The following is a 15,026-nucleotide window of genomic DNA, read 5'->3' as shown; positions in this document are numbered from 1 at the left end:
AACCAAAAAGCCCCAAAATTCCCCTTTAAACCCCTCCCCCCAATAACCTCTAAAGAAATCCCAAAACCCCTTTAAAAACCACTAAAAATACCCCCAAAAAGAACCCCCAAAAGCCTCAAATTTCCCCTTTAAACCCCATCCCTCAAAAAAATCACAAAACCCCTTTAAAAACTCCAAAATTCCTCAAAAAGCTCCCTTAAAATACTCTTTAAAAAACCCATTTTAAATCCCCTAAAAAAAAAAACTCTATAAAGCCCCAAAACTCCCCTAAAAATACCCAAAAAAACCCCAAACCCTCGCCCTCCCTCTCCTCAATTTACTCATCTGAAGCCTCAATCTCAAACATCATCTTTGACACACGAGTTTTGTGACATGAGTCACCTGCTGAAAAAAATCCTCAGGTGTTATACTTGGAATTTCAGCAAGTTGTATTCCTCCTAAAAAAAAAAGAAAAACAAAACAACAAATACAAAAATTACAAAAGCGCCTTACCCCCTCTGAACTCACAACTTAAATCATGAATTAAATATTCCCTGTATTTTCAGTTCAATGCTGTCTTCTTCACTGAATCTTCAGAGCTTCTGCTGCTTTAGGTGCCCAAAAGCATCTGCTGGAAGAAAAACCAAACTGAGGTAAGATGAAATGAGAGGAGAAAAAGAGGAGAACCCTTCTCTCAGCTGATCCCAGGGAGGGGTGAAGACCCTTAGCAATATTAATAATTAGTTATGATACCCCTGACTGGGCCTGCCTCTCGTTCCCTCGAGGTGTAAAAAGCTCAGAGCAGCTGCAGCTGTTCGGCTCCTCTGACTTCAATCCAAATTCTTCAATATACAAGAAAACACTTCAGGGAATGACAACTCTTCCTTTTGTGCCACAACTAGTTTGAGCAAAGGGGCAGAAATCTGCTCAGAAGTCACACTTTGTGTTTCAGCAGCAAGCTGGAGAATTTACTGAGTTGCATAATAATTCCTTAGTGATTGCTGATAGGACTGAGGTGAATGGTGTGGGATCTCTATTTGGGGCTAAGGCACCATGGAAAAGCAGGATTTTCTTCAACTGATACCACTGAAACCACACGGGTAGGAGACTCCCCCTCAATAAAACACAGGCAATTATGGAAAAGAAAATGTTTCCCCTTAAAATAAAATTATTTTCACCTAATAACGCAGGTAATCTGCCACGCTCAACCTGCCACCGCTTAGAAGCCTGGCTGCTGTTTGCCTCCTCCACAGCACCGTAAGGAAACCGGGGATGAGTTTTGTTCCGCAGGGAAAAGGGCCCAGGCCGCGCCCAGGGAGCTTCCCATGATGCCCCGCGGCGGAACTACACCTCCCAGCGGCCCCCGCGGCTCCGCGCAGGCGCGGCAGGGGCGGGGCCTGCGCCGGCGGCTGCGATCCCTGAGCGGCGTGAGCGGGGCGAGGGTGGATCCGGTGGCTCTTAAAGGGGGCACGGCCTGGGGTGGGCCCCTCTCGGTGCGGGATGGAGCGCGGACCGGCAGAGGAGGTTCTCGGATGGCGGGGCGCTGGCGGAGAGGGTGGCGGGAGCGCGATAGAGTCGTGGACATTCCCTGTTCCGCCCGTTACCGTTCTCCTGTGGCCCCATCCGCTTTAAGGCCCGGCGGCGGGAACGGGCGGGCGTAGACGGGGGTGGGGGCCCGGGGGAAACGGCGGGGAGGGGGCGGGGCCTAAAGGAGGCGGAGCCTAAGAGGGGCGTGTCTATGCTGAGAGTTTGGGGCGGGGCCAAGGTGATGGGGCGGTGCCTAAGAGGGGCGTGGCTCTGTTGGGAGTCGGGGCGGGGCCTATGAGGGGCGGGGCCATGGGAGGTGGAGCCTGGGGGCAGTGTGGATCCCTCCCCCCCTCTCCCGACCCCTCCGTGTCCCCAGGCCACCTCCTATGTCCCCCCCATGACACCACCGTGGAGCCAGGACACCCTAATTCCCCACCCAGCCCCTCCCGACCCCCCGTGATGCCGCGCCACCCACGTGTCCGCCCCACCGTGTCCCTTCCAGCCCCCCATATCCTCCCCATATCCGCCCACATCCTCCGTGAGCCCCCCGTGCCGCAGAGCCGTGCCCATGCCCCCTGCCCGCCTTTATGTGTCACCCCCAGCCTCTCCTATGGAGCCACCACACCCCAGATCCCCGCCCGACCCACAGCAGCCCTGCCCCCGCTGTCGGGCCCGCTCTGAGCCCCGGTGTGCCCGCAGCCCCTCCCGGCAGCCCCGGCCCGCGGGGGCCGCCCGCCGGCCCCGGAGTGCGTGCGGCGCCAGAAGCGCCGGGAGCTGGACGCGCGGCGCAGCAAGTGCCGCATCCGCATCGGGGGGCACCTGGAGCGCTGGTGCCGCCTCAAGGAGCAGCTCGGATTCGCCCTGCACTCCCAGCTGGCCCAGTTCCTCCTTGACAGGTCACTATGGGGGCTCAAAACCCATTCAAACCCACCCCTCGTGGGGAAAATCCAGATTTCTGCCTGCTCACCTCTGTCTTCCCGCGCAGGTACAGCTCTCATGGCTGCACCTGGAGCCCAGGTAGGTGCTCCCTCCCAGTTCCATGTTGGCACCAGTGGTTCGGGTCCATAGGAAGTTCACAGTGGGGAGGGAGGATTCCTGTTGGGTTGGGTGCCGGAGAAGCACCTGGAGCTGCTCTTGGGTTTGCTCATCTCCCTGAGCACTAGGCAAATCCTCCCTGTGTTCTCTGTTTTTGGCATCCCCAGCTCTTTTTTGGGAAACTATTTGAGGGTTGCTCTTAACAAGAAGAACCCTGAGAGCCCGAGGAAGGTGGAGGGGGCCTTGCATGTGTCCCACTCCCCCCAAAACACCATTTTTGACCTGTTTTTCCTGTGTTTTGCCAGGAGAGCTGGAGCGGCTCCAGCCAGCTGCCCTGCAGCGCCTGGTCGTGCTGTCCCACAGCCACAGCCAGGAGTGTGGCTTTGTGCCGGACATGCAGCTGCCGGCCCCGGGCAGCTCGGCAGCCCCGCTGGTTTGGGAGTGCGTGGCTGGGCACCGCTTCTCGTGGGGGGGCGCTGGGGCTCCCGGCAGCCCCTCCCCAGAGCCCCCGGGACGCAGCCCCTCCCCGGGCGCCGGGCGCCGGCACTCGCCCCGCGGGGCCGCGCCGCCCTCGGGCGAGGAGGGAGCGGCCGGCTCAGCCCACGGCGATGGGGAGCAGCTGGGACGTGGTGGTGACAGCAGTGGCACAGGTGAGCTCCTCCAGGTCACCTTTCCACCCTCAAGTTGATTCCCCACCTTCAGCCCTTCTCCTGGTTCCAGGGTAGTTCCAGTTCTGCCACCATCCCACTGGGATCAGACGCTGCCCCAACCCCACTGAGCTTTCCAACACCCCCATCCTTCCCAGCTCTCCATCCTCCTCACCTCTCCCAGCCCTTCCTCACCACCCTCCTGTCCCCCTCCAGCCCCCCAGGTGCCACTGGACCCGGGGCCTGTGGCAGCAGCTTGTGAGAGGTGAGTGGTGGCACCCCCAGGCCAACGGCTGCATTTGGCCGGACCCATCCCCAGTCCCCAGTGCTGTCTGTGGCTGAGCCACCACGGCAGGGCTGAGCCAGGGCGCTGTCCAGCAGCGCCATCCCTGGGGACCATGTAGAGCCAGCAGCTGAGCCCCAGGAGGAAGAGGAGGAAGAGGAGGATGAGGACTTTGCCGAGGGGGATGACCTGGCCTACACCGATGACCTGCGTGATGAGAACTACCACCCGTGCCTGGGCAGGTGGGAGCTGTGAGGGAGCTGCAGGTGGGGACTGAGGTGGTGCCCACTGACACCGGCCCAGCCCAGGATTGCACTGGCTTCACATCCCTGCCACGTGCTTGTCCTGCTGCAGTGCCCTGGCAGGGTGGGGAGGAGGTGGGAACAGTGTCCGTGTGGTGCTAAAATAAGCCATTTCTGGGGTCAAAGGGCACAGAATTTTGGAGAGGCATTTTCATTGAGTCTCACCTGGGGGAGGGTCTTTGCCACGCTCAACTAATGGCCAACCATGTCATACCATGTCCAGCTGTGTCCAAACCATGTCCTGCCATCTCTAACCAAGTCCTTCCATGACCAACACGTGTCTCACCACCTTCAACTAATTCCCTACCATATCCAACCTGCATCTCACCCCATCCACCACCCAAGCTCCCTCACCCAGCCCAGCCTGTGTCCCCACAGCAGCTCAGAGCCACAGCGGCGCCAGAGCCAGCCCAAGGCCCGCAAGAAGCCGGTGAAGGAGGAGCAGCCCCTGCCCAGCTCCGGCCCCTCGGAGGAGAAGAGCGTCAGGTGAGTCGTGGCGGCTGCAGCGGCGAAGGGATGAGGGGATGGGGGTCAGATCCACATCCTGGGAGGGTCCAGTGCTGTTGAGGCAAGGGATGTGCATCCCCAAGGGGAGTAACACTCCTGGCCATGGGGTAAAAGCTGTGTCTCCAGTGGGGGTCAATGTTCCCAGTGCCATTACCGACTGTGGGACAAAAGCTGCGTGTCCCCAGTGGGAATAAACCCTCCCCATGACACCAGCAACCGTGGGGTGAGAGCTGTGTGCCCTGCCCATCACATCGTTGGCCTTGGGGCAAGAGCTGTGTGTCCCCAAGGGGGGTGTCACCCTGCCTGTGACACTGCTGACCCAGGGCAGAGCTGTGGTTCTTGGTTTTGTTGGCTGCTGAGTGAGCAGAGGGGGCCCTGGCTCACAAACATCACTGCAGGGGCTTCATGGGCCTTGTGTCACCCACCCTGTCCCTTGTGGGGCTGGTCCAGGGTGGTCAGGGAACAAGGAGAGCCAGCCAAGACTGGGGCTGCCATGGAGGGGGACAAAGAGCCCTCGAGCCAGACCCGTGGTGGGCAGTGAAGCCTCCACCAGGCTGGAGATGGAACAGCCCAAAATCCATCAATCCCACCACAATCTCCTCCACCAATGGATCTGCGCCTTCTCCAGCAGCTTTGGGGCCGTGGTCTCCTTTCCAGGCATACAAAATTCAATGTTTTGTGCCAAAAACAGCTCAGATCAGCCCTCAGGGCTTCACTGGGGCTTTGCAGAAGCATTTAAGGGACACTGGGTTGGGGCTTGCTCCATGCATGGCCTCAGACCCAACACACCTAGACACCTCACCTGGATGGAGTTTCTTACACTTTTGCTACAATAAGGGGGTAAAATCCCTTTTCCCTGGAATGAGCCATAACTCCTCTGTCTGCCATCCCCTGCAAGACGGGCTCAGCGCCAGTCCCATCCCAAACCTTTCCCCAGGTGAGTGCTGTGCCGCCCCCTTACAGCTTTGATTGATCTCTTTGAGAGGCTCCTTTTGGATGCTGAACACCCTCCCCTCTTCCAGCAGCTCCAGAACCACCCCAGATGCAGCTGGAACAGGAACCACCCTTCCTGCAGACCCAATCCCAGGGAAGGTAACGCTGGAATTTGCTCTCCCCCTCTCCCTGCCGTCGCTGGGTATGCAGATCCCAGACTCCCAAACACAATGTCAGGGTAGAAGGGTCTGCATTCAGTCTGGGCCATTCTTTCTGGGTCCAAAAGTGAATTAAATGTGGAGGGGTTTTAGTGTTTTTTGGGTTCTGCCTGATCTTCATCCCAAGTCCCATGGTCTAGCCCTCCAAATACCTCCCAAGTTACACCTGCAGGCTGGTGGTTTTTCTGAGGCACTGGGGGGGGCTTGTAGCTCTCTGCCCCCTCCCCAGAGCCTAAGCTTTCAGGTCAGCCCCTTTTGGGCTGAGTTTGGTGACACAGATCGTGTTTTTAATCTTTTTGGTAATTTCCTCCCTTCTTTTGTCACAGCAAGTCGAAAATGGGAGATAAAAACCTGGCTTATGAGCAAAGCAGAACCTTCCAGATGTCAAAGGGCTTCTCCTCTTCTCCATTCCCCAGGTAAAGCCACCCTGAGCTGATAAAACCTCTTTTCAAGAGATCTGGGACAAGCCCCAGGCTGAATCCATGCTTGAGCATTGGAATCTCTCACCAGCCTGTTATTTCTCTTCCCCAAAGCCCACTTTAATCCACTTTTAATGGATCTTTCCTTAATTCCAGGGCGACAGGCAGGAATAGTTGCTGTTTCCAGGGAGCTGTGGATGAATTATAGATCAAACCAGGCTGGGAGCCAATTTCAGTGTCCTGGGACGTGTCCAAACCATGTGAAAAGGGTTTTGTAACAAGCAATAAAGAATTTATTCTTATTTTAACGCCTGAACGATGTGTTTGTTCCAGTGTGTCCTGCTCCTGTGGGGTGCAAATGGGAGAAATGCTGGTCCTGAGGATGATTTAATGTGGGATTTCCTCGGGAATCTTGGCTCTGGGCTTGGAGACAGCGAGGGGACTCCAGGGCCTGGCTCAAAATGGCTCTTTCCTGTTGCAGTTGCCAGCAGCAGCCACGGGCGAGTGACAAGGACGTGGCTCAGATCGGCCCCAAGAGGATCAGGTACCTGGGAAAGGGGAGGGAAGGGGCCAGGGAAGCTTCCAGGCATTCCCAGGGAGAAGAGGAGGAGGAGGAGGAGGAGCTCAGTTCTTCCCTGGAGGGGGCTGGAGGCTCTGAAAGGGTTTCTTTGTCTCATTTTAGATTTTATGGGTGGGAAAAAGTGAAGGAGGAAGGAGCTGGGGGCTGCTCCGTATTCCAGAGGTTTTCCAACCCTCCCGCTCGTCCTGACAACTTTTCCCATGTTTTCCCTGCCAGAAAGGCAGCAAAGCGTGAGATCCTCCTGTGTGACTTCGAAGGCTGTGGCAAAATCTTCTCCAACCGCCAGTACCTGAACGTGAGCACCTGGAAAGACCAGCGCTCCCTGGAGTGCTGGGGAGCCTGGCTGGGGTGTCCTGGAGCTGGAATTGGGAGCTGACAGCTTTTTTCCCCCTGGCAGCACCACCAGAAGTACCAGCACGTTCACCAGAAAACCTTCACTTGCTCCGAGCCCACCTGCGGGAAATCCTTCAACTTCAAGAAGCACCTGAAGGAACACGAGAAGCTGCACAGTGGTGAGTGGGGCAATCTCACCCCCCTGGAATCCTGCTGTCAGTTACAGCCCCCTGGCTCCTCTCTCAGGGATCACACTTCCTCTGTGGATCCTACCTGCTCCCATCGGATTCACCTCCTGCACCCCCTTCTCCCCTCCCAAACTCCCACCCCTGGAAGCCACCACTTGGCTCCCCGAATCTCTCCCTTACAATCTCCATTCCCAGGCTGCTCCCAAAGCATATCCCGAGGGCCCTGACAGTTTTTCCAGGCTGGATCAGCCCCCATCCCTTTTCTTTTGCTCCCAGACAAGCGGGATTACATCTGTGAGTTCTGCGCGCGCTCCTTCCGCACCAGCAGCAATTTGATCATCCACCGGCGGATCCACACTGGGGAGAAGCCACTCCAGTAAGTCCCTGTCCCATTTCCAACCCCCCAGTAAGTCCCAGTCCCATCCTCTGCTCAGCCCCAGAGCCTCTTCCCACCTTTTTCAACCCAAAATCAGCATCCATGTCATCCAGGCAATAGCTGGGCTGGGATTTCTGCCGAGGTTTCTGCCCCTGGAGCTGGCTGTGCCCAGATCGAGCAGCTCCAGGGCAATGTTTAGGCAGGCACAGGTTAATGAGCTGGCACAGAAGCAAGGACTCCTGTCCAACACATTCATGCCAGGAGGGTGCTGGAGCTGCACCCACGGCACACTGCAGCCCCGAGTGGGGCAGGGATGGTACTGCCTGTGCCTCATCCCTGGGGCTCTCTGCTCCCCCAGGTGCGAGATCTGCGGCTTCACGTGCCGCCAGAAAGCCTCCCTGAACTGGCACATGAGGAAACACGACGCCGACTCCTTCTACCAATTCCCGTGCGACGTCTGCGGGAAGAGGTTCGAGAAGAGGGACAACGTCACCGCCCACAAGAGCAAGAGCCACCCCCGGGGGCTCGGGGGCGTGCCCCAGCCGCAGGGAATCCAGCAGCAGCCCGAGCCCCCCGCGCCTATGGAGCCGCTGGAGCTGCTCGGGGACGTCCTGGGCAGTGGGGGGGACACGGGGGGGACCCCACTGGAGTATGGGGGGGGGGACGTGGGGCAGGACCCCGGCACGCCCCAAGGCCAGGGGATGGGCGATGGGGGGTCCTAGAGGGCTCGTCCCCCAGTTTGGGGAGTGGAGCAGAATTGGGGACAACGCTGGACCCTGCAGCAGCTCCAGGTGCCAAAAATACATGGGAGAGGCAAAACTGGGGAAAATCCCCGTATTTCTACCAATCCCAGGGAAAATCCCAGTTTTTCAGCCAAATCCCAGACGAAACCCCAAGTTTTCAGCCAAATCCCAGACGAAACCCCAAGTTTTCAGCCAAATCCCTGGTGCAAATCCCAGATTTTCTGCCAAATCCCAGGCTTCCCCCAAGCCCAGCAGTATTGCCACAGGTGGATCCTCAATAAAGACTTATTTTGGGTAAAAGTGGGATTTGGTGCCAAATTTTTATGGAAAAATGACAGAAAAGTGAGATTTGGGTGGTTTGGGCACACGAAAAGGGGTTGGAGACACCTAGGAATTGGGAAGCCAGACTGGGATGAGAGGGAGCTCCCAGTGGGACTGTGCCCCAAAACCGGATCTCCCAGTACTTCAAACTTTTCCTTTAAACTTTATTTAATTTTCATTCAAAACTCAGATTTAAACTGAATTTGAACAGAATTTGAACTCACAGATACTTGGAAGATCCAAGCTGGGACCATTTAGTGAACTGCAAGTGCCCCCAAAACCTCTCGGTGCTCTACCCCAGGCATGTCTCTGTCTCCATTCCCTCCCAAGCAGGAGCAGCTTTTCCTCCTCCCCCAGCACCAAAAACCCCCAAATTATAGGGATTTTTTTGCACAGCAACTTTTATTTCCCCATTAAACAGTGACAGGGCAAAGGACACGAACAGCAGCAGGGGGGGCCACAAGGGGAGCGGGCAAGCGCGAGATCACACCTAGAATACAGACCCCTCCAGCCCCCCCCAAAACCCCCCAGCCTGGGTCTGGGGTGACCCCAAATATCCACATCCCCCTGCTGGGATCCAAAGAGGGACATGGGGGGGGGGAAATGGGGGGGCAAAGAGGGAGGGGATGATGCGGGGAAATGGGGCCTAATGGGGGAGATGGGGAGGACAATGGGGGCAGTGGGGAGAGAAATGGGGGGCAATAGAGGAGATGGGGGGGGTCAGTCAGTGACAGCAGGAGGGGCTAGGCCCTTTCCCCAGGGGGGATGGGATGGGATAATGGGATGGGAAAATGGAATGATGGGATGGGATGGGATAATGGGATGGGCAAAGATGACTTGCAAAGCAACAGTGTCCAAACCGGGGAAGGACAACACCCCTCCTCTCCACACAGCATTTTAGGAGGGAGGGGGGGACACAAAGCTTTGGCTACTATTCCAAGTAGGATGGGATCAGCCTCTCCCTGTTCCACGGGGCTCCAACTCCAAAGATAAACACAAAATGAACTACAGGGGTGTTTAACCAGCAACAGGGAGAGGGTGCTCAAATAGCACCCCCTCACCAACCAACACCCCTGAAGAAGGTTTTAAGGGTAAAAAGACTCCAAACTTTGAACTGCAACAGGAAAAAAAGAATCCCCCCTGAACCAAGGGCAGGATTTGGGGTGTTCTGCTTGGAAGCAAAGGAAAACCTAAGGATGGCAGGGGAGAAGGGACGCCACCAGTGAGCGGGGCGCGCTCAGTTGCAGAGGGACAGCGAGGAGCCCACATAGAAGAGCCAGAAGAAGGGGAAGATCCGCTCGGAGAAGGCGGCGGTGAAGGTGAAGATGGGAGCCATGTTGTCGGCGTTGTAGAACGCCACCCACCCGCCCTCGTAGTCCAGGTACACCCCGATCTTGCGCGGCCGCTCGCACAGCGACAGCGGCGTCTCGGGAGAGGTGAACGCCTGGTACTGATCCCAATTCTTGCCCTTCCAGTTGAGCCCCACCGCCCAAATCCCCTCCTCGGGGGCGAAGTCGACCTTCTCCTTGCGGCGCACGGACTCGCGGGCGGCGCCCAGCACCCAGCTCTCCCCGTCGCCCACCTCCACCTCCCAGTAGTGGCGGCCGGCCGAGAAGCCCTCGGCGGCCAGCACGCAGAAGGCGTAGTCGAAGCGCTTGGGGTGCGCCGGCAGCTCCTGGGGCGCCCCGCGCAGCCGCACGCTGCGCTTGTCCTCCGACAGCACCAGGTACGGGTTGGCCGTGTCGGGGTCCAGGGACAGCTCCCCTGCAGGGGGAACACGGGGGGAGTTACCGTGGGACTGGCGGCGTCACTGTGCCTGGGCCCCAAACCCGCCAGGGGACACAGGTGAGGCACCGCGGGGCTCTGTCCCACCCACGGTTCGTGTCCCGACCCACCGGGGACAACACAGGTGAGTCACCGTCCTGGAGTGACTCTGCCATGTTGAACTGTATCCCCAGTAACAGGTTTTGTACCTTTAAGGCTGGCCTTGAGACTGAAGAGGGGTGGAAGGAGAAGCGGTGGAATGTCTGAGGCAATTGTTTTCAAAACACACAGGTAGGAGTTCCATCACTTAGTCCGTGGTGGACAGAGGGAGAGAGCTCCCTTTGCTTTTAGCTGGTTTGTGACTGACTGAAGCAGAGAAGTTCCCCAGAAAGTTTTTTTTTTTTTTTTTTTCCTTTTTCTGGAATTACTTGAACCTGCTCTGGACTGGGGACCCGGGGGCAGCACCAGGAGCTTGCACCTGTGGCCACCAGGGCCTGGCCTGTGCAGAGGCATTTTCCAGCACCAGAGGGACTGAGAACAGACTGAGCCAAGCTACCACCACAGGAGAGAGAGATACTTCCTGGGTTTGTCATCTCTTTAGAGCACCAAGAGGTTTTGTTGTTTGGTATTGCTCTTTTTTTTTTTTTTTTTTTTTTTTTTTTTTTTTTTTTTTTTGTGCTGGGCAGTGCTTTGCCTGTTGAATAAACAAGTTTTTTACATTTTTCTCTGAGGAAATTTCTTCCGCAGCTGGTTGGGAGAAGGGTCCTTGGGTTTGCTTCCTGGGGGGGGGCCCTTTGGAGGTTTTCTCCCAAATTTGCCCTAAACCAGGACAGTCACTTCTGGGAACATTCTACCACCTGTCTTGGGACTGATCCATTAGAGAGCTGAGTCACCTCTGGAATCATTATCCCATCTGTGTGGGACTGATCCATTGTCTGTGTCCCAAAACAGAGGGGAAGGACCCAGGTGAGCCACCCACAGTATCCTGAAGAGCCCACACAGAACCCAAACCCAGCAATTCCAACCTCAACCCTTGGAAAAAAGGAGGTTAGAGCCCCCATAATCCCCAATCCCAGCAAACTCCCACATTATCTCTTAGAAAAGGGAAGTCACTGCCCCAAATCCCAGCCAGTTCCATGCAAACCCCTGGACAAGGGAGGTCTTACCCCAGTCCCAATGGCCTCACCTGTGTCGTTCTCCAGCTCGAAACGCAGGTTTTCTGCAGGAAGAGAAGGAAGGAATTGAGCCCTTGGAGCCCCCACAACTGCCCAAGCCACGGGAATGAGCCCTACTCCACACTTCCACACTCAAATCCCAGGGAAATCACCACTTTTCCAGCTTTTCCCTGGGATGAGCCAATGCTCAAACAACGTGGAGCTCTCCCAACCAGCCCCAGGGGGGGAATAAGTGCCCGGCCCCATCCCAGCCCTGATTTTGGTGGACTTCCATGTGGGATCCTGGCTGGGAAACAGCTTTTTTTCCAGGAAGGCCGTAGTCAGGCTCACCCTTGAATTCCAGCAGCACTTCCTTGAGCACTGCACTCTTCTGGGAAAAGCTCTTCAGCTTCTTCTCCAGCTCGGAAAAGCCGGGCTCGGGCTTGAGGAACATCCAGCTCTCCAGGCTGCAGAGACATGGGAGTCAGGGACCCAAAACCAGGGAGCTCCCCTGGCAAGAGCTGGAATACCAGCTCTGCCTGCAGCCACAGCCTCCAAGCTCACCCTGCTCACTCACCTGCTGCCGGCTGGGACGACACCCTGGAAGAGGAAGAAAACCCAAGGAACTTGTTAGAGTTCTACCTCACAGATCTCAAAATCCTCCCCATAAGCTTGGGAGGATCCCATGAAGGGACTTTTGTCCCCATAAAGATTTTCTGTTCTCCATAAATGGAATTTCTCATCCCATTAATAGGATTTTCCCTCAGTATATGGAAACATTTTGGCCCACAAATGAAAATTCTCACCAATATAAATGGAACCGTTTTCACCTTGCTTTCAACCCAACAGGACTTTTTGCCCCATAAATGGAATTTCCACCCCCATAAACAGGTTTTGTCCCTATAATCAGGATATTTTTTGCCCAGCAAAAGGGATTTCTGTGTCCATAAGCAGGAACTCCTCCCATGGAGACACCCACCTCGGCAGGGGGGCTCCCTGTGCCGCTGTCCCCGCCCTGCTCCGCCAGCAGCTTGTCCAGCTGGGCGATGTCCTCGGCCAGCCGGGCCACGCTCTCGTCCCTGCGGCGCCCGATGTCCCTCTCCAGCTCCTCCAGTCGGGACAGCAGCAGCTGCTCCTTCTCCTCCAGGAACGCCCGCAGCTCCTTGCACTCAGCCACGATCTTCTGCCGCTCCACCTCCGTCTGCTTCTGCAACGCCGCGGCGAAAACCCCGTGAGGGCAGCCCTGGGGCTCCCAAAACCTCTGCAGGCTGGGATTCCCATGGGGAAGTGTGTGTGGGACCAAATTCCCCCAGCCAGGAAATCCCCAGGTGGGACTGGACCCTCCTGGATGCCCAGCACTCACCAGCAGCTCCTCGCTCTGCCGCTCCCGCTCGGCCTTGGCCTCTTCACGCCCCTTCCTCAGGGAGCTCAGGTGCTCCTGGGGCACCTCCTGCAAGCAGAACAACGAGATCCATTGGGAATTCTGCCCGTGGGCCGTCAGGAGGGAAGGGCTGCCGCTGCTAAAATGGCCAAATTCACCCAATCTGGGCTTTTCTTGGAGCTGGAACCAGCAACTGTCTTGCTCCCCTCAACCCTGACCTCAGGCTGTGCCACCAAAATTCACTGCAACCAGCCCAAAAACTTAAAAAAAAAAAAAAAGTCAACTAATTTATCTGCCTGTGAAAAAACAAATGCCCTGGTCCCATCTCTGTCCTCCTCCCAGGATTACCTCCCACATTCCCCCTCCTCAAGGTGCCCCAAAATTGGGCTGGAGACCTACCCCCAAGAGAAGGAACTGCTGCTTCCAAATTGCTCATTAAAATAATAATTAATTATTAATTAATTAAACTCATCCTTATTTAAGTAGTTTGACCTCCATGGAGGGCAGAGAATCCCCAGCAATACCCTGCAAACTGCAGCTGGCTTTGGGAGCAAACAAATCCACTTATTTTATAACTAAAACCCTAAAAAATACAAAGCTTTTAACTGTTAAGAGCCATAAGTTGCTGCCTTCGGGATTTATCCATGAGAATAAACCAAGTATCAGGAAAAAAAGAGACAAGAGGAGCTCAGCAACAACCAATTATTAAACACTCAAAAAAGTAGCTTAACGAGGGGGGGAAAAACCCCAGAGAGTGACAACCTGGATCTGCCTAAGGATGTCTGTGTCCTGAAAAAAGGGCAAAATCCCAGATTTGGGGCGGGGGGACGGCCCCAGCATCCCCGGAAGAGGAACCAGGGCAGTCTCTACCGCTAACCCAAATCTCCTGTAAACGGGATAACCTTTCCACAACAATAACAGCAATTAACAGGCGGTGGTTAACGACGGCACAGTGCCCTCCCCATCCTCCTGCTGCTGCCGCCGCTGCGCAGCCACCGCGGCCCGTCCGGCATCTTGGATCCCTCCGGACCCGCCGCTAACCACACACCAATCCCCGCCGCCATCGCGACACGCCCCACATCGCGACATGGGGGGCGCCGTTTGCGCTCAGCGTCACTCGCCGGGCACCCCGGGCATCCTGCGCCGCTCCCTGCTGGGTCGGGGGATCGGGGATAAGAAGCGCCCCGCTGGATTTCGGGGGGCTGGGGGGATTTGGCACCATCACCCCCGCGCTGAGCTGCACCCCGCCCCCCCGGGACACCCCTTTCCCAGTACTCTCCCAGTTAACCCAGTTCGGAACACCCCCCGCTTACTGCACCCGACCCTGGCGTGTCCCTGTTTTTGGGGTGATTCTGGTCCGAATCCGGGAAGCAGCTCCCAGCCAGGGAGGGGATCCCCCGTGGGACCCCAGGCAGCCGGGGAGTCCCTTACTGCACCCCACACTCATTTCTGCACTGCCCTGCGGAACTGGGGGCTCCCACTGGACCCGAGGGGAAGGGGTGTCCCTGGGGCACCCCCACCCTGTGATTGGGAATCTCCCGTTACGGGCGGGGGTGTTTCCGATCTCCTCCCCGCTCACTGCATCCCCCATTTCTTAGAGGGCCCTGCACCCCAAAAAGACCCGTGAGGGGGCGAGGATTCCACTGCCCCAACAGCCCGAGGGGGCTCGCAGCGCTCTCCTCTGCGGGGAAGGGTCCCGGCACTGACCTCCGCGGCGTGGGCCGCCTCCTCGGCGGGCAGCACGGTGTGGGCGCGGTGCTCCCGGGACAGGTGGCACACCACGCACACGGCCCGCCGGTCCTGCACGCAGTAGAGCCGCAGCGGCTCCCCGTGGCGCGGGCAGCGCGGCGGCCCCGGCGGCCCGGGCGGGGCGGCCGCGGGCAGCGGCGGCGAAGGCGCGGGCGGCCCCGGCGGCGGCTCGGCGGGGCCCGGCGGCAGCCCCAGCTGGCGGACGATGTGCACGATGTTGCCGAGGGAGCGGTTGGGGCGGAAGAGGCGCTGCGGGACCGGCTCGCGGCACTGCGGGCAGCAGAGGCGCCGCGCCGAGTCCTCCCAGCACTGGGTCACGCAGGCGCGGCAGAAGTTGTGCCCGCACTCGGCCACCAGCACCGGATCGTTGAAGTACTCCAGGCACACCGGGCACGTCAGCTCGTCCTGCAGGCTCCGCGCAGCGCTGCAGGGCGCGGGGGGCGCGGCGGGGGGCGCGGGCGGCGCCTCCATGGCGGCCGCGGTGGCGGTGGCGGCCCCGGTAACGGCAACGAGTCCCCGAAGTGCGCGCGTCCCCTCCGCACGGCACCGCCGCCCGACCGACGGCCGAGGGGCGGGGCCGCGCCTGC

The 15,026-nt window shown here is 57.8% G+C and overlaps 2 protein-coding genes across 6 annotated transcripts; one reads left to right on the top strand and one right to left on the bottom strand.

Annotated features, from left to right (window-relative positions):
• The first annotated feature begins 1,336 nt into the window (after nt 1-1,336).
• Nucleotides 1,337-8,648, top strand: LOC130262739 (zinc finger protein 692-like). Of its 5 annotated transcripts, XM_056510174.1 has the most exons (12): nt 1,349-1,503; nt 2,206-2,402; nt 2,492-2,523; nt 2,847-3,191; nt 3,405-3,453; nt 3,567-3,713; nt 4,152-4,259; nt 6,332-6,394; nt 6,647-6,725; nt 6,828-6,942; nt 7,228-7,327; nt 7,686-8,648. In XM_056510174.1, exons 1-12 carry the CDS (start codon nt 1,480-1,482, stop codon nt 8,047-8,049), a joined length of 1,623 nt encoding a protein of 540 aa, XP_056366149.1. In that variant the 5' UTR covers nt 1,349-1,479; the 3' UTR covers nt 8,050-8,648. The 5 variants fall into 5 exon arrangements, with proteins under 5 accessions (XP_056366147.1, XP_056366146.1, XP_056366145.1 ...); XM_056510172.1 differs by lacking the exons at nt 6,332-6,394; nt 6,647-6,725; nt 6,828-6,942; nt 7,228-7,327; nt 7,686-8,648 and adding exons at nt 4,679-5,217; nt 5,303-5,372; nt 5,758-5,847; nt 6,007-6,152 and having other exon boundaries at nt 1,337-1,503; nt 3,570-3,713; XM_056510171.1 differs by lacking the exons at nt 6,332-6,394; nt 6,647-6,725; nt 6,828-6,942; nt 7,228-7,327; nt 7,686-8,648 and adding exons at nt 4,679-5,217; nt 5,306-5,372; nt 5,758-5,847; nt 6,007-6,152 and having other exon boundaries at nt 1,337-1,503.
• Nucleotides 8,649-8,774: 126 nt separating this feature from the next.
• Nucleotides 8,775-15,018, bottom strand: LOC130262756 (E3 ubiquitin-protein ligase TRIM7-like). Its single transcript, XM_056510202.1, has 7 exons — nt 14,398-15,018; nt 12,673-12,759; nt 12,289-12,516; nt 11,887-11,909; nt 11,661-11,776; nt 11,342-11,374; nt 8,775-10,155 (listed from the first exon to the last, which is right to left on the bottom strand). The coding sequence occupies exons 1-7, from the start codon at nt 14,908-14,910 to the stop codon at nt 9,629-9,631; spliced, it is 1,527 nt and encodes a 508-aa protein (XP_056366177.1). The 5' UTR covers nt 14,911-15,018; the 3' UTR covers nt 8,775-9,628.
• Between the last annotated feature and the right edge of the window lie 8 nt (nt 15,019-15,026).

This window comes from Oenanthe melanoleuca, chromosome 25 (assembly GCF_029582105.1).
Source record: "Oenanthe melanoleuca isolate GR-GAL-2019-014 chromosome 25, OMel1.0, whole genome shotgun sequence".
Taxonomy (NCBI): domain Eukaryota; kingdom Metazoa; phylum Chordata; class Aves; order Passeriformes; family Muscicapidae; genus Oenanthe; species Oenanthe melanoleuca.
The sequence above is the reverse complement of the archived record's forward strand: the minus strand, read 5'-3'. Positions and strand labels throughout refer to the sequence as shown.